This window comes from Physeter macrocephalus, chromosome 1, assembly GCF_002837175.3.
Source record: "Physeter macrocephalus isolate SW-GA chromosome 1, ASM283717v5, whole genome shotgun sequence".
Classification (NCBI taxonomy): Eukaryota; Metazoa; Chordata; class Mammalia; order Artiodactyla; family Physeteridae; genus Physeter; species Physeter macrocephalus.
The window spans coordinates 78,895,911-78,913,865 of record NC_041214.2 but is presented as its reverse complement, the minus strand read 5'-3'; the positions used below and the strand labels follow the sequence as shown (position 1 = coordinate 78,913,865).

Below are 17,955 nucleotides of genomic sequence, written 5' to 3'. Positions count from 1 at the left end.
CGTCCGGAGCCTGTGCTCCGCAACGGGAGAGGCCACAACAGTGAGAGGCCCGCGTAATGCAGAAAAAAAAAAAAAAAAAAAAGAATTACTCCTTAAGCTCCAAGATGCTTCTGGGTTTCACACAAATAATCGCCCTTGGCAGATGAGAAAATTCCTAAAATTTATAAAGGATGCTGCTGTCCATTTCAAACAATATGGCCCTGTGTTTGGTGAATTTTTAGCTTACAGTCTGGAAAAGTAGGCATTAGATAGTGAATATGGAGCAAAGCTGCATCTCTGTATCAGTGTGTCCTTCTGCTGAAGACACAGGTATTTATTGAGTACCCACTCTTGTATCTGGGGCAATGGGGCCCTTGGTAGAAAGGTTATACACACACACGCCCTGCTCTTGAGGCATTAAAATCCATTTGACGTTTTGTGATATTTACCTGAGAAAATAAAAAATAAAGACATATACAAATAAATGATAACAAAAGAAACCCAGAAGATATTATTGGGTTGGCCAAAAAGTTGGTTCTGGTTTTTCATAAGCTCTTACGGAAAAACCCAAACGAACTTTTTGGCCAAAGCAATATACGCTTCAAGTGCAATAGCTTTCGTTGCAATGATCAAGGAAAACTTCATAGAGGAAGTAGCCCTTGAATTGGGCCCTGAGAATGAGGAGTTCTTTTTTAAGAGGTTGCAAAGAAGGAAGTGAGCATTTCAGGGCATTGAGGAGAAGAAACCAGTGTGAGCAGCCCCAGAGGGTGGGAATTAACTCCCTAGAAGGTAAGAGCCAGGCTTGGCTGGAACTGCAGTGAAGGTTAGAGTAATTAAGAGAGAACAGTAGATTGGGGCTGCACTGAAATGCCTTGCATGCCAGTTTAGGAGATCTGGATTTTATCCTCTGGGTAACGAGACGTCTTTAAAGGTTTCTGAGCAGGAGTGGTATGACTAGTGATGTCCTGGGAAGGAACTGCACGGGGGCAGCACACAGGGCTTCACGTGAGGTGGGCAAGGCCCAAGCAGTGTGGGCACTGGGGCAGATAAAGAGACATTCCAGGGCGCAAGAATTGGCAGGACAGGGTCTTCCCTGTGTGACTGGATGAATAATAACAGTAGCCAGGAGAGAGGGCCAGTTTTCTGGGGAAAGAAGGTAGGTCAGGTTTGGAGCATGTTCTGGTGAGACATCTGGCTGAATGTACCCCCTGGACAGTGAGAAATGTGGAACCAGGGCTCAGGAGGAAAATGGGGGCTGGAAATGTGGATATGGAAGGTACCGGGGTGCAAGTATAGTTAACTCCATGGCTGTTGTTTTATTTAGGTGTAGGACCAGATGGCCCTAACTTTTAAGATCATAATCAGTTGTATCCCTCACAAAAATCTAATCTTGTGCTGTGGGCACAATGCCACACCATGGTGAATAATTTGAAGTTGTGATGCCATTGCCCCATCTCTGATCCCGACTTCAAACGCTTGTCACCATTAACACTACTTAAAGGCCATTAGGCTGGAGACACTTAGCTGTTTAATCCCTCAGAAAACTCAGCCAATGGACCAGCACCTACTGCCTCCTGACCTCCTCTCCTCCATGCCTGGAATTGCTTCTCTCCCGGGAGCTGTCTTAGCATCCACTCTCATCGCATTCCTCCTATTGGCTGAAACAGAGCTAATTTCTTTTTCTTTTGCCTTTTAAGTATAAGATCATCCCCACCCCGGGTACCCACCCCCTGCTGGTTTTGGTGAACCCCAAGAGTGGAGGGAGACAAGGAGAAAGGTATGTTCTCTTCTTTTTCGAGATGGAGAGGCTAGGCCAACCGTAACCAAGTGGGCTGTGGAGATGGCAGACCTGTGGTCCAATCCCAACTCTACCACAGACCGCTTGATGACCTGGTCCAAGGGACTTAATGTCCTTGTGCCTTGGTTTCCTCCTCTGTAAAATGGAGGTAATAATCGTTTCTCCTCCCACAGGGGTTTCGTGAACATTAAAATAGACACAGTGCTAGCCTAGGGGCTGTCACGTGGGCTGTTATTATGGTTCCCGGAATCAGACCAGGTTCTGAGACGTCCGTTAACTTCCCAGCCTTGCAAGTCTTTTCTTGATTTAAGAGACGTTGCAGAGGCACCTGGTTGAGACCTCCTGGCCTATCCCACCCTTGAGAAAGCAGGGCACCCGTCTCATCAGTGAAGGAAACGCCCAGTCAGTGGGAAGCCCCAAGAGAAGGAGAGGGGAGGGGTGGCAAGGGGCAGAGCAGCTCTGCCTCCCAGTGTTCAGCTCTGGGGCAGTGAACAGATGGCAGGGTGATCTGGAATCCAGGTTTTAAAAAATAATAAGCAGGGTTTAAGCAAGAATTATGAGAGCCCCCACCCCCAGTCCTAGGGGCAGAGCACCCCTCCTGAACTGACCTGATTAGCCTCAAGCTGGAGCCTTGAAACCAAGCCTAGATGTGGTCACTGCCCTCAGCCCTCCTCTGCCCCAACCCCACGTCCTGCGTGTCCTCCTGATCCCAGGATTTGGGGGACCTTTCCATAGAGGGTCCCTTGGTGCCTTTGTCTGGGCCACAAAGAGCAGAATCATACTACCTAGAACATATAGAACATTTGGGAGAAGGTCTCCATGAAGGAGAAGGCTTTAGGAGAATGGAAATTCTGTTCTCCGGGTTGCTCTTTCCTGTCCTCTGTGCAAGGGGTGCTACTCCTGGGGTTGGAGACTAGAGTCCTGGATGGTGGGGAAGACCTTGAAATGGGGTGAGGGCATGGGTGAGGCCAGTCAGACCTGGGACTTCAGAGTCTGCAGGGCCTGCATGCACTCTTCTCCCCTCTTGGGTATAAATGGACCCACGTTCCCACCATCAATGGGCTGCAGAGGTACTTGCCCTCCTGTGACTTCTCACAATGACATTCCCCTTCTCTGTCTCGGTCTCTCTCTCTCTCTCTCTCTCTCTCTTTCTTTTTTTTTCCATAGAATTCTTCGGAAATTCCACTATCTGCTCAACCCCAAACAAGTTTTCAACCTGGACAATGGGGGGCCTACTCCAGGGTATGGAGATACGATCTTTACTTCTTATTTCTCCCCCGCGCCCTTAGATCTCTAAAGAAGATAGCTTTTGGGGTCACTTTTTTTTTGTCTCTTTCATCGGTGGACTTGTCCTTCCTGCCATTTCACTCCTTTTCTCTTCTTTTCCTCATATCTACTCTCACTTCCTCCTGGAGCTACTCAGGACCACCCATTATGGCTAACTCTGGGAAGTAGCCTCCTGTACTTTATCCCAGAAAAATTCGTTGATTTTGTAAGAGGGAGAAGTTGCATATGTCATTTGTTGGCTTGACAAGAAGGGCGGGCTGGTAGATTACTTTAACTTATTTGCAAGGCCATATGAGCTGGTATCTTCATACTGAATCATCAGGGAGAAGGAAAGAGTTTTCTTACCACTGTCTGTCCGTGTTTCAGAAATCTGTACAGCTGACTCAGAGTTCCACTGCATGTTCTGTTGTGGGGGCCTTTAAGGATCAAGACAATTGGTTGTTCAGTGAAATCACTTTTTTCCTGGATCATCCAAGTTAGAGGTTGTTAAGCTCCCCCTGGCCCTTCTCCTCCTGTCATTTGCCTATTGGCTATTTCCCTGCTCATCAGCAAAGTGTCAAGGAGACGGGGAACAATGAGAGGAGACAAGGCAGCCCCTCTGCAGCTCAACCCAAGGTCTACGGGAGGAGCTGGTCCTTGTGCTGGTGGCGGACATGATGAGCCCTGTAATCAGAGGCCCCTCCAGCATTAGGGCTGGAAGGTACCCAAAGGTACTCTGGCTGGTACCTTCTTACCAGCCAGAGACAGTGCACTAGAGACATCTGCCAGCCGGCCCAAAGCTATCTCAGTGCCAGGTCCTCAGACTTGCACCTGCTAGGCTGGGCTTTCCAACACACAGCTGCTTTGCCCACCATCTGAACCTGCATTTCTACTCTGGGCTCAGCAAGACCTTAATAGGGGCTGGAGTAAGGACTCTAAAATGGAACTCTGTCCCTGTCTTTGGTTTGACACAAAGCTATTATTAATGGCAGGGTTGGTGCAAGACCCACTAAAGGGGAAAGAAACATGAATGTAGATTCAGCACCTCTGCCGTGACTTACCTGTAAAACTAACTTCAAAACAGAGCCCACCCATACGGCTGCGCGTGCCATCACGGTCACCATCATTGCCAATTACTGCTCCATTGTGACTTGTGACTGAGCAGCAGCCCACAAATACCTTTACCAGCCGGCTCTCTTTTAGGGCATCTTAATACTTGAATACAGACAGTACTCTCACTTAACTGCATCTATTCTCAATTGATTTTGCCCAGGATGACAAGCCTGGTGGCTACTTCTAGAGCCACTGTGCCCTGAGTATCTCTCTGTGCTGTACATGTCAGCCTGTAATCAGACAGGCTGTCTAGCTGAAGGGAGCCTCCATTCAGAACCCACTTCATACAGGAGAGCAGAGTTCTGCAAGAGAAAGGGAGGGAAGGGGATGTTAATTTGCCCATGCATACATTGGTGACCTAGAAGGGGTCTTCTCAGATCACCATGCAGGGCAAAGAGGAAATACTGAGCTTCAGCTTCTCAAGCCCCACCTCAAGGCCTCCACAGGTCATGTCTGTGCTAAAGCAGAGGTTCTTAACCTTTTTTGCACCAGGAACTTATTTGGCAGTCTGATGAAGTCTACGGACCACTTCTTAATATTAAGATAATATTTTTTAAAGTATAAAATGAAATATATAGGAGTAACAGGGAAACTCATTATATTGAAAAGAACAGTTATCAAAAGGTTAAAAAACAAATTTGTGATAGGAGAATATATGTGGTTTACTAAGGCATTATGTACCGAGTTCCAGAGACAGGTCTAATAGCTATTGTAAATTCAAAGCAGTGATGAGCAGAAGTGATATAAAATATCTGCCACAACTGTAGTAAAACATCAAAATACCTGTGATTTCGGCTGCTTCACAAAGTCACATGTATTGTTAATACCTCTGTGATTTGTGGCCTACATACATAATTGAAGGAAATGCTAATTTCACTTAGCGCTTAGGGAAGTTAAGAATGTAACATTTTCTTCCAGTTCATGGCCCTCTGGATTCTACTCCCAGACCCCTTAGATATGCACTTCAGGTTAAGAGCCCTGCTCTAAAGGGTTAAGGCCCCTGAGGGGAGATGGTGCTCACTCCACTTAGGTCTGGGTGGGATGAAGATCCAGCCAGCTCAGTGCATCTGACTTAAAGGGGAGGTCATGAGGACAGAGCAGGTGAGAGAGCTGGAGAGGAGTCAAAATGCTGGGGGTTAGTTGTATCAGTGCCAAAATAAGCAAACTATGGATTCCTCTGCCTAAATCATAGAGAATTTCTAGAAAACCATTTTCTGTGTTGAATGTTGAGTCAGCATCTCCTTATACAAAGATGGCTCCATGAGATTCATACTCAATGGCATTGCTTAGTAAGTTCTGGTTTCATAACATTAAGTGACCCTTTCAACCCCAAAAGGAATCAAGGTCATAACATACTCCCAGGGAAGGGAGCAGGCGGGGAACTCTGACTCAAGAAGTGTCAAAGGTCAGCCTGTAAACAAACCATTTTGGCCTTTCTACTTCCAGACTTAACTTTTTCCGTGATACTCCAGACTTCCGTGTTTTGGCCTGTGGAGGAGATGGGACAGTTGGCTGGATTTTGGATTGCATTGGTAAGAATGGGCTGGAAGGGCCTTTGCAGTTGACTTATCATAAATATATTTAAAGTCAGAGGAAGGCAATAAACAAGAAAGAGAAATGGAGCCATGTTTTGTTCATCCTTGTTTCTACTCTTGGACCAGTGCTTGACTAAATACCTACTTTTGGGTGGAAAAAAGAATAAAAAAAGATAATGGAAGGATTCCCACTGGTACAGATGTAACAGCTTAGTTTCAGGCCTTGCTTCATAAATAGCTGTCATGGCCGGGGTTTAGGCAGTTGCAGGACAGGCCAGATTGGGGGTTGCAGGGAGAAGGAGCAGGACTGGGACTCCAGGCAGGTCCAGGGTGCTGGATGAAGGCCAAAGAACTAAGCATTGATGCATAGCCCGGGGCAAGACACCTTGAGATGAACACCTGGAGCTGGAGCCCAGAAAACACATCTAGATAGCACAGATGAACGCAAGCAAAGAAGCACCACGGTGGGCTGTGTCCAATATGCCGAGATCCAAAAGGCTATAGGGAGGGTAGGGAGGGCCCAGGCTGGGTATCAGGAGGCCTGGGTCTAGTCCAGCTCTGCCTGGATCTGTGGGTCCTTGGACACAGCACCACCAGTAAATGATGGAGAATGACTCTGAAATTCTGGGACAAGGGGTATATTCAAGATCTAACCCTGGAGCACCCAGATAAACACTGGCACATGGGACATAAGCATAGGAAAGCAGCCAGGGGTATTGCTGGGGAGGGCGGTCATCAAAGTCCGAGATGACCCAGAGCAACGAGCCCTGCCCTGCTTTGGTCTTTTCGTCCTTCATTCCCCAGATCCTACCTGTGCACCTCCAGATGCCCAGCTCCCCTCAAGGCACTGGTGATGCAGCAGTGAACAAAGGACAAATATCCCACCCTCACAGAGTTTTCTTTCTAGAGAGAAGAGGCAGGCAATAAACAAAGAAATAAGTGAAACATACAGTGTGTCAGAAGGTGATAAAAACATAGCAGAAAAGGGGGAAAGGGAGCTTGGTGGAGGGTGTGGGGTTGCAATCTAAGACCAGGTGGTTCCGAAGGCCTTGAGGAGCAGGTGACATTCGCATGGAGACCTGGAGGAGGGTGAGCCTTGCGGATACCTGAGGGTAGCAGGAACAGCGAATACAAAGGCCCTGAGGTAGGAGCAGGCCAGGCTGCCAAAGGCAGTGGGAAGGCTGCAGAGCGTGCCTGGGGTGTAGTGCGTGAGGGTAGAGTGGCAGGGGATAAAGCAGAGATAGAGATAATGCAGGGCCAAGTCACTAGGACATGTAGGACATTATATGGAATGTGGCTCTCATACTGGGAAGGTCCCAAGATGCTGGATGGTTTTAAGCAAAGCAGGGACACAACAGATTACAGAAACAGAAAAGGGCGGAAGCTGGGAGACCAGTTTGGAGGCTCCTGCAGTAATCCAAGGAGGGGGGGACTGTGCCATGGACCACAGTAGGGACAGAGGAGGTGGTGAGAAGGAGTCAGATATCTTTTGAAGGCGGAGCCAGCAAGATTTGCTGACAGACTTCATGTGGGAGATGAGAGAAAGGAAGGAGTCGAGGATGGGCCAGGATAGACCCTGAACAGGGTGGAGAAGCCTGGGCCCCCAGGGGTCGTAAGCAGACCACCTGGAGGAGGGGGACCGGCACCCCGCACACCTGCTGCATCTACTCCCCCACAGGCACTTTGGTTTCCATGGACACAGCCCTGCCAAGCAGCCACCCACGCTCTCCTGTCACCTCGGGCTCTGGAGTTGCTTGTGGGAGGAGGGAGGCGTCCTCTGGGAGCTGAGGAAGGAGAAGCTGATCAGCAGGGGGTGGATGGCTGCAGTACCTGGAGCTGCTTGCACGGGTCCCTCTCCATCGGGAAGGAGAAAGTAGGCTTTGCTGATAAGTTTTATAAAAGTCAGCTGCAGAGGACACAGGTGATATATGCTGCCTAGAACAGAAAGGTCATGTGAGATGATCTGCTTTTTCACAGGTTAGTAGCCCAAAGATTAAAAAACAAGGGTAAAAGGAGTAACTGCACAGTTTTCATTCATTCATTCAAGAGAGGTTGAAGCCCTTGTTCTGTGCTCTCTGCCGCCCCATTTTGTTCCCCTCTCTGATGTGCTGTCCTGCTACAGCCAGAGTGGTCATTCCTGAATGTCAGTGGGGTTGTGATGTGTGCAAAGCACATCAGTGGCTTCCCAGGATTCTTAGATAAGGATAAAAACTCTTCAGATGCTCCACAGGGCCCTAAGTGGTCTAGCAGCTGCCCACCCAGCCTCATTTCCTACCGCCATCCTCTCCCTCTAGACCCAGACACCCAGTCCCTCTCTCAGACCCTTGAAGGCACCAGTGTCCCTTCTACCACAGGGCTTGTCTGTTCTGCTCCCCTGGCCTTTGCTTGGTCAGCTTCTACTTCAGATTTCAGCCAAAGTGTGGCTTCCTCAGGAAAGCCTTCCCTGATAACTCATTACAGGACCACACTCCTTTCCTTCACAGTAGGAATCTGAAATTATGCATCATTTCTATGAAGACCTTGTTAATAGCTGTCTCTCCCTCTCAACTGTAGGTACTATGAGAGCCGGAGCCATGGCTTTTTTGCCTGCTATTAGAGACAGAGCACCTAACATGGCTCCTAGGCCTTCAGTAAATATGTGTGGAGATACTATGGTGAATGAGATATAGTTCCCCCAGGGAGGTTACAGGACATTTGGGGAACAAACAAGTAGTCAGTTACAAGACAGTGTGATGAGATCACCCCTGGTACTAAAGAAACACTCTGGAGAGGCACCAGGTCCAGACTAGGGCAACCAGGGAGGGCTCTGTGCTGAGCAACAGAGAGCTTGGGATTTAAGGCCCTGAAAGCACTTCAGCAAGGTTGACATGTCGAGTGGGAGGCAGGACGTGAGAAGGATGAGGCTAGAGAGAAAGGCAGAGCCAGGAAGGGCTTTGCTGCGTGCTCAGGGGTGGTGGGAGCCATGGCAGAAGGGAAAGCAGTGGACTAGTGTGATCAGGCTCATGGTTCAAGGATTTCCTGCCTGGGTGGAAGTGTGGAGAACACACCAGGAGGTGGAACTGGAGGCCGAGAAGGCAGAGAGGAGGCTGCTGCAGCAATAGCAGTGGGAAGGAATCATACCGTACCAGAACTCAGCCATCACCACGGGATGGAGAGGAGAGATTGCTTGGAGAGCTATTAAGGGGACAGCATATAGAAATTGATGTGTAAATGGATGTGGGACAGCATATAGAAATTGGTGTATGAAGGAAAAATCTAGAGTGACATCCAGGTTTCTAGCCTCAACACTGTGAGGATGGTTGATCTGCTGGGATGGGAACCACAGAAGAAGGGGGCAGACCTAAGCAAACAAGGGCCTTCCAGGCAAAGGAAAGAGCACATGCAAAGGCGGGGAGGCATAAACGTGGACTGTGTGTTCTGGGAAAATGAGAGAGTCTACTGATTTACTCCATCTCAACCCTCTTAGTGGTAATCTCAGCCCTGAGTCTTGCCTAAGCCCAGCCACTTCCGGCATGAGTCTGACTGCCTGGGGCATCTATGAACACTTGTTCTGCTGGGGCAGCCCTAGCATGAGCTTCACACAGGATGCTGATTCTTGCATCACTCCCCACTCAACCCCCAGCCATGCTTCCCAATCACATCCCTCACATCCTCCCCCGGCACCTGGTGCACTGAGGTTTATGTAAGTGGTGTCCTCCGGAGCCCAGTGGGTGTCTGGCTTCCTTCAACTTTCCCAGCTCAGCCAACATGCTGCTGTAGACCTAGAGCCAGATTAAAACATACATGTTCTGATGTGCTTTCTCTAACAGTTCAGTCTGATGCTCCTTTACAACCATCATGGGAGATAGGATTAGGAATCGGTGTGTTTGCAGGTCTGGGAGGTGGTGGAAGTGGCAAGCTGGTACCCAGGTGCCAAATAACACCTGGGGGTTTTGCTTATTAGACACAATGTTATTTTTAAGCTTCTGAGCCTGAATGACTTGAGGCGAGGCATCTTCAGTTTTCCAAGTGCCCCATCATTTTCTGATATCTCAGAACTACCTGTTTTATTATCTATGCACCTGCCTGGCCTCTGAAGAAAGGAGGAGCATGGACTTGGAGCCACAGAGATCTGGGTTTGGATCCTGGCTGTGGAATGACTTTCCCTCTGTGAACCTCCATTTCTTCGTCCATGAGAATGATAATACCTTGCAGGGTCTGTCTGAGGGATAAATGGGGTAAATGCTACTTATCATTAAAGATTAAAACTGTGCAAACTAATGTTTTTGAGCTATATGCTTTCACCCCAAAGGAAAGAATTAGGATGAAATGAGGATAAACAGGTGAAAGTTACAGGGAGACAGATTTAACTCAATTTGAAAGATTCCTTTGCAGTGGTTAACACACTGCAGATGGAAAAGATGGCTTTAGGAAGTAGTGAGTTCCCCATCAGGAGAAGAATTCAAACAAAGAATGCTATGGAGGGCTTCAAGCATTAGATCAGGGATAACTGGACAACTTGAGCCTTCTATAATCACATGGCATATGGTTCTCTCTTCCTCTTCATGGGTTGCAGATAAGGCCAACTTCGCAAAGCATCCACCCGTGGCTGTCCTGCCTCTTGGAACGGGAAATGACCTGGCCCGCTGTCTCCGCTGGGGAGGGGGTGAGTCTGCGTGGGAGAGGCCCTACCCTGGAGACAAGTGCTCCAATCTACAGGGAGACTCTGCAGAGCTAGGCTGAACTTCCCTCTTAGGGATCACATTCCACGGAGTAATACTCAACTCTGGGATCATCTCTACTCCATACTTTTTCCTTAACCTCCATTCCATGCCGAGGCCTGTGTCTACCCCTCACTAGATTTACTATCAGCCTGAAACTCAGCTTCGAGTCTGCCTCCCCCATTAGAACAAGTCAACTTTAGGGTAGAATCTCCTTTGTCTCCCCTCCAGGGTTCATCCCAGTAGGGGCTCACTTAGGGATTTTTCTGCATGAAATTCCCCCTCTCCAAATTATTGATCTTCTGAATTAGGATTCAGAATGCAGACCGAAAAGCCACTTCGCCAGCTACTAGGGGCATCCAGATCATCTTAGGGCCCCATGGCCAGGGGCCCTCATTTTGAAACTCACCTAAGGGGGGAACTCAGCATGGTAGCCAGCTTACAGGGCAATGGGCAGGAGCTAAGGAGAACTTTGCAAACTGCAACAGCCCCTGTGGAGCTGGGCATGCTCCAGAGAGTGGAGAGGTTCAGGCCAGCACATGGAGCAGACAGATCAGTCTGGCAGGCAGAAGTGGGGTGAGACTCCACATGGCGGATCAGTTCCGAGAGTGATCCAAGACCAGGCCGGCAGCGGTCAGTGTGCATGCTTGGAGGGCAGGGGCAGAGCAAGCAGGAGCCAGCCCTAGAAGGAAGTTGGCAGGCACGGGAAGAGCTCCCAGGGTCCTCAACCACACACTGGGCCAGGGAAGGACCCTCTGTTCAAGAGGGGACAGGCAAACTTGTAGCCCCACGCTCTGGGCATCTAGGCAGCATAGCGAGGCACAAATTTCACACAGCCTTGTGCTCCCAGATAGCATCAAGGCCCTCAGCTACCTTGTTGGTATCATTGCTGTCTTGTGAGGCGTCCCCTAAGGAGCGGACTAGAGCCCTAACAACTTGAAAATACTCTTCAAGGTTGTCCCAAAGGTAAGCAGGAACATGGAAGTGTTATTTGAAAGAAAAGATTGTCTCTCCCACTAACTTCTCACTTACAGTTCACTTGCTACATTAATTTTCTTTTTTTTTTAACATCAACATCTTTATTGGAGTATAATTGCTTTACAGTGGTGTGTTAGTTTCTGCTTTACAACAAAGTGAATCAGCTATACATATACATATATCCCCATATCTCCTCCCTCTTGTGTCTCCCTCCCTCCCACCCTCCCTATCCCACCCCTCTAGGTGGTCACAAACCACCTAACTGATCTCCCTGTGCCATACATTAATTTTCTATTGCTACTATGTAATAGTAACATGATTATAAACATAGAGGCTTAAAACAGCCATTTATCAGCTCACAGTCCTGTAGGTCAGAAGTCCTGGAACAGCATGACTGGGTCTTCTTCTCAGGGCCTCACAGGGTGGAATCAGGGCACTGAACAGGCTGCGCTCCTCTCTGAAGACTCAGGGGGAAGAATTTGTTTCTAAACTCATTCAGGTTGTTGGCCAAATTCAGTTCTTTGTGGTTGTAGAACTGAGGTCCCTGTCTCCTTGCTGCTTGTCAGCTGGGACCACTCTTAGATCCTAGAGGCCTCCCGTGTTCCTTGCCCGATGGATCCCTCCATCTTCAAAGCTGGCAGAAGAGAATCCCCCTTACTTCCAATCCCTCTCAAGCTTCAAATCTATTTCTTAAGGGAAAGCCCAGTCTTTCTAAGGACGCACCTGATTAGGTCAGATCCACTCAGGATAATTTCACTTTCTTGAAGTCAGCTGTGCCACGTAATATACCAAATCATGACCGTGACTACCCCATCTTATCCACAGGTCCTGGGGGACAAGAAATGTGGGGACCATCTTAAAATTCTGCCTACGGTGCTGTCCATCTCCATCATGACACAGTCCTGGAACAGATCCTTAGTTCTCCCACGTGCAGCTTCCCAACCATCCAGCCCACCAATTCCCCAGGGCTCACTTCAGCTACACAGGCCTGCCCATTTTTAGCCAGCACCCAGCCCTACCCCTGTTACTCTGGCCTCCAGATCACCCCAGCTTCTTTCTAATACTCCATATTGTCCTCTCCTTCTCTGTGACCCAGGGAACCTGAGTGGCTCTGGCCCACAGACACACTGGGGAGTCTCCTGGCCCCAGATGCCCAAGGGCTTCCTTGCCCTGATTGCTGCATCAGCAATAACTTAGCCTTTCTGCTCTGGGGGTAAATGCAGTGCTGTGCTCCACAGGTTATGAAGGGGGCAGCCTGACAAAAATCCTGAAGGACATTGAGCAGAGCCCCTTGGTGATGCTGGACCGCTGGCATCTGGAAGTCATCCCCAGAGAGGAGGTGGAGAATGGGGACCAGGTCCCGTACAACATCATGAACAACTACTTCTCCATCGGCGTGGTGAGTTGGCCAGGCATGGCTTTTCTGAATGGGAGACAAGTGCCCGGGTGGGCAGGAAGGGTTCTAGTCTTCCACTGTCCCCTCTGGGTCCCTATTCTTTACCTATCCCGGCTGCCCCCAGCCTCGACTCAGGTCCAGGCATCCTTGCATCTGGCCTGGGCATGGACATCCTTATCGCACCAAGCCCCGCCCATGATTATGGAGGAAGCTCCTGCCCCTATCATTCAAAAGACAGCACATTTTTCAAAAGACCTATTTACTCTTTGGATAATTTGAAGTAGTTAAAGGAAAGCGACACCAAGAAATAACCAAGGGCTGAGGTCAGAAGGAGACTCTCAGTGAGCTTCCAGAATTGGAAATTCTGATCCTCCAGGGAAGACGTTGTCTCAAGCTGGCTCTACTGGCTTAGCTCTCAGAATTCCATCTCTCCTGTTCTCTGCCCTCATGCCAGCCCCACTCCCCACAGTCCAAGTGCTCATAAGCCTCTGAAGCATCTCCTCCTGGCTGACCCCTCAGGCTGAGCTCTGTGTCTGCCGGGTGCTCCCACAGCCTTAGACTGAAGGGATTGTTTTAATGTGCCTGTCTCAGCTCTCCTGAGACACACACACGTGCACATACACAGGCACGCACCCATACACACACAGACACACACACACGGTAGAAGGACAGCACCACGTTCCTCTTTCTCCCCTAGCTCCCATCACATGTAACGCAGCTCAGTTGGTTTGTTTTGTTGCACTCAGCTTCTGGTCCAAAGTGCATGGGGTGGACACTGATTCCCAAACTGCTGGGGACAGCACTGGGGAGAAAAGTTATCGATCATTTCCATAAATAGAACTGGGGTTTGGGAGGAAGGTGCAACAAAGATACTAGCGTTTATTGAGCACCTACTGTGTGCTCTCCATGGTGCTAGACTTTAGTCCTCACAGCAATCCTGCAGGTATTATTGTCCCCACCATCCGCATGTTACAGATGAAGCCTCAGGACACCGGGCGGGGAAGCGCACACACACTGTGCCTTGCTCCGAAGCCAGGTTCCTTCCTCTCTGCTTCCCTGTCTTGGGAATTATGCTGCCTGGTTTCATATGCACATAAGCCCCTCCAGACCAAGATCATGTGATCATCTCAATCATCACCTGTGCCTCTTTTGCAAATGCTGGTGGGTTAAAAAAAGGAAAGAAAAAGAGAAATGATAGGTAGCTTGAGGGAAGAGCAGGGTTAAGGAAAGGGTTTTGTTTTTTAATAAGAAAACCAAAAGGAGAACCGTGAAAGAGAAAAGGAATAATAATAATACCTTATATTTACGGGATTTAAAATTTACCGTATTCACAGATATTTTGATTCTTATGATTACACTGGAGGGGGCAGTACTACCTCCGTTCTGTAAGTGAGGAAATAGAGGATTAAACTAAGGGATTTGCCTTCATTTTCTGACTCCTAATGCCACCCTCTTTTTCGATTACTAAAACAGAAGAAAGAGGCATTGCTGGACCTGTGATCAGGCTCTGAGAGGATGGGGGCACTGGACGAGAAACATATTCAGGGGTCTCTGCTGTCCTGATATGGTTTATCTCCCCAGCTCCCCTGCCCTCATGGGGGGAGACGTCTTTCTCTAGCACCCTCCAGCTCCTCCCCCAGTGACCTAGGCAGACCTCTCCCTCCTCTTCTTGACTCAAAAGCCCCTCTACTTTGGGACCACCTGCTCAGGCTCCACTTCACGCAGTCTTCAGCTTCTGCAAATCAGACTTGACTGACAGGTCTGGTGTTTGGGGGGGTCAGAGGACTTCTGGAGCACGGGCTTTCCATCTTTACAGTGTGACAGAAACTCGTGTCCTTTTTCCTAAACCAGAGGATAACTTGCTGACATGTACTGAGTACCTAATGCACACCAGGCACAGTGTCCCTATTGGTGGGTATAGCCCTTGCCCTTTTACATTTTGTGAGAAGGATCTGTAGCTTAGAAAGATAGAGACCAGTCCAAGCTGGTGAGTGATAGAGCCGGGAATCACTAGAATCGAGTTCCAGAGCCCACCTAGCTATGGACCCTGAGCCATGCAGCCTCTGCACAGCCCTCCATCTCCATGCTGCCGAATGCAGCAGCATTAGGTGGGGAGGCGGGCCTTAAAATTTAGTGCGTGATGGCTCGCCTATACCCCACCTGTACCCAGAAATGCAGATTCCACCCCTGTGACAGATCTTGATTCATATTGATTCAGTTGGTCCGGGCAAGGTCTGGGAATTTGCATTTTTAACAAGCCCCTGAGATAATTCTGATGCAGACAATCCCTATCAAGTCCTCAGTGAGTGAAGACAACCCATTAGAACAGAGAAGGATGGTCAAAGGAAGTGGTTCTTCACAGGAGCAGAACCCAGATCTGAAGTAGATGACAGAAAAGATAGAAAGGAGGGGAAAGCAGCACCTGTAAGCCATGGGCCAGAAGTGAAAGCTGAGCCGCAAGACTGGGTGATCTGCCTGGGAGCTTCTAGATGGCAGGTTACACCCACGGCTGCCTTCAGAGTCCTCAGCCCCAAGTCTTCTTTTTCTTAATATGCCCAGCTTTGGCTGCCAGAAAAAACTAAGGCCTCCCTGTCCATCTGTGCCAAGCGCCATATGCAAAAAATGACATTCACTTAGTATTGCTGACCAAATGGATGACCATGCCAAAAAGGAAGATACAACTTCCCCTCAACTAGATAACCAAGCCCTAATCCCAAAAGCCAAAACTGAGCATGGTTTTAATTCATTCTTACAAATAAGACAGAAGTGGGTGGGGGGATGGGAGGGAGGGAGGGAGGAAAAGAAGGAAAGAATACCAACTAATTGTCCCCCAAGGAAATGCATAGAGGGACTCTTCCCTGGCAGTCCAGTGATTAAGACTCCACGCTTCCACTTCAGGGGGCTCAGGTTCTATCCCTGGTTGGGGAACTAAGATCCCGCATGCTGCGCAGTTGGGCAAAAAAAAAAAAAAAAAAAGGTGGGGGGTGGAATGCATAGGAACAGATTCTCCATTTCTTTCAGCGGTCAAGATATTTATTTGCCCTGGGCTGACCTATAATAATCCAATCGGTTCATCTTTCAAATTATGAAGAACTTCACAAAATCTTTCTGTTTTTTTAATATACCTTTAGCTTGTGCATGTTTAATATTTTATTGCAAAGCAGTGAAGAACCAGGATTGTTTTTATCTCACTGGTGTACCCTTAGCCTTGTCTCAATAAAATGCTTGCAGGGTTTGTGTGCTCACTCTTTAAAAGCTGGAAAGAGAAATTCTTGAGAAAACAAGTAGCCAACATGTAACCCTAAGAGAATCTGGGGCTGACATTTGCAGAAGCTCTTGCTCCCTGTTTGACTTCCCAAACTTTGTAAGAGGAGAAGTAGTATGTAAACCAACCCCCAGTTTTACTTCCTTAAGATGATTAGAGTCGGACTCCTTTGGCAAAGAGAGCTGCAGTCTTCGCCTCTTTTGGAGTACCTGGAATATCTTACTGCTATCAAATGTCTGCTGCCCTGCACTTGTAAAGGTGGTGACAATGACTGCTTCCATGGTATCCCTAGGTGGTAAAGAATTCACCCTGATGAGTTCACTCACTCCTCTTGGTGCCAATAGAACCCATTTAATAGATGGAGGGATAAGCAGGGCAGACTTCTACCCTAATGAGAGAGTGACAAGGGCCTCACTGTCACCACGTTCCCATCACCGACAAGACACGCCAGCTCCCCACCAATGAAGAGCTGAGATTGTTGGCCTTCTCAGCCCTGAGACCTGATAGCACCCATTGGCAGGAGATTTTAAACACAGTCATTCAGGACGCTACTTCCTCTGACTTCTCTGGCCTCCTCATCCCTGCTCTTTATTTTTGGATTTGCAGAAATGTCAGGATGGCCAGGTATCAGTGACAGGAAGTTTGGGACTACAAAATAATTCCTTGGTTATATGTAATTCTGAACACCTCAAAGGCTCTGCTTTCACTGAGCCTTAACAGGATGAGTAAACAGCTAATCCCTTGAGTCAGTGAAATCTATTTCTGATGCTGGGGGAACCCAGGAGCCAAGGAGAGGCCACAGTCATTACACTAACCCACACATCATCTTCTACCTTACATTCTGTACTTATTAGACTTTACCAGCTAAGTTTCCACAATGGTAGACCCATTAGGGAATTCATCAGAAAGTCATCATTTCCCTGCAGCCTTTTAAATTCCTTCAGCCTCAGGTTCTTGTCTGTCACCTATGAGAGCCAGGAAGGTACTTGAACAATGGGACCCAGTGAGAGGTGTCTTGGACAAGGAGTCTACACTCTTTTTCATTCCCCAGTCTGCTGTTATTTTTCAGAACAAGCCAAATTCCAAATAATCTGTCTTATTGTCTCCTTTCTGGTTTTTTTTTTTATCTCCATAGATTGCCAAAGTGACTTAGACCTACATTGTCCAATATGGTAGCCATTAGCCACATGTGGCTGTTGTGTACCTGACATGGGGTTACTCTAAGTTGAGAGACGGTATAAGTATAAAATACACATCAAATTTCAAAAATGTAATATGAAAGAATTTTAAATATCTCAATGATTTTTAGATTAACTACATGTTGTAGTGATATTTGTTAATTGAAATGTATTATTAAAATTAATTCCATCTGTTTCTTTTCACTTTTTAATGTGGCTACTAAAATTTTTTAAATTTATTTCTATTGGACAGGACTGGCCTAGACATCCAAATAGCTCAGAGTCCAAATGACTACTGCTTATATTTGGAAGGGGCACAAGAATCTTTTGTCCAACTCTGCACTTGGGAATTTTAGTTCAGGAAAGAGTAGCCATGTGTCCATACTGCTTTTATCTCCTTTTCACCCCATACCTCATAGAAAGGACCCTGGAGAATGAGGCCATCAGAAATGGGTGTGCAATTCCCACCTCTACCCCCACCGTCTGAACAGAAGTCTCATTTTGCTGGAATTATTACAAGAAAGGGTTGGAACCATGGTAGCACTGATTTCTAAAATTTAAATGAAGTCACTACTGAATGTAAGTACAGCCAGCTCAGTGCCTGGCACAGAGAAGCCCGGAAGAGGATGGAGGTGAATCTTGCCTCTCTCTCTCTTTTATTTTTTTGCGGTACGCGGGCCTCTCACTGTTGTGGCCTCTCCCGTTGCGGAGCACAGGCTCCGGACGCGCAGGCTCAGCGGCCATGGC

General features: G+C 48.1%; 1 protein-coding gene across 11 annotated transcripts in view; it reads left to right on the top strand.

The window, feature by feature from the left end:
- Positions 1-17,955, top strand: part of DGKG (diacylglycerol kinase gamma) — a 201,980-nt gene that overhangs the window by 98,532 nt on the left and 85,493 nt on the right. For all 11 annotated transcript variants that reach the window (XR_003680567.2, XM_028491932.2, XM_028491924.2 and 8 more), the window contains 5 exons: positions 1,677-1,756; positions 2,945-3,019; positions 5,603-5,688; positions 10,247-10,336; positions 12,608-12,768. Coding sequence is in view for 10 of the 11 variants with exons in the window: in XM_028491932.2 (XP_028347733.1) it covers positions 1,677-1,756; positions 2,945-3,019; positions 5,603-5,688; positions 10,247-10,336; positions 12,608-12,768 (492 nt within the window). In the remaining variant the exon portion in view is untranslated. The remainder of the gene's footprint in view (positions 1-1,676; positions 1,757-2,944; positions 3,020-5,602; positions 5,689-10,246; positions 10,337-12,607; positions 12,769-17,955) is intronic.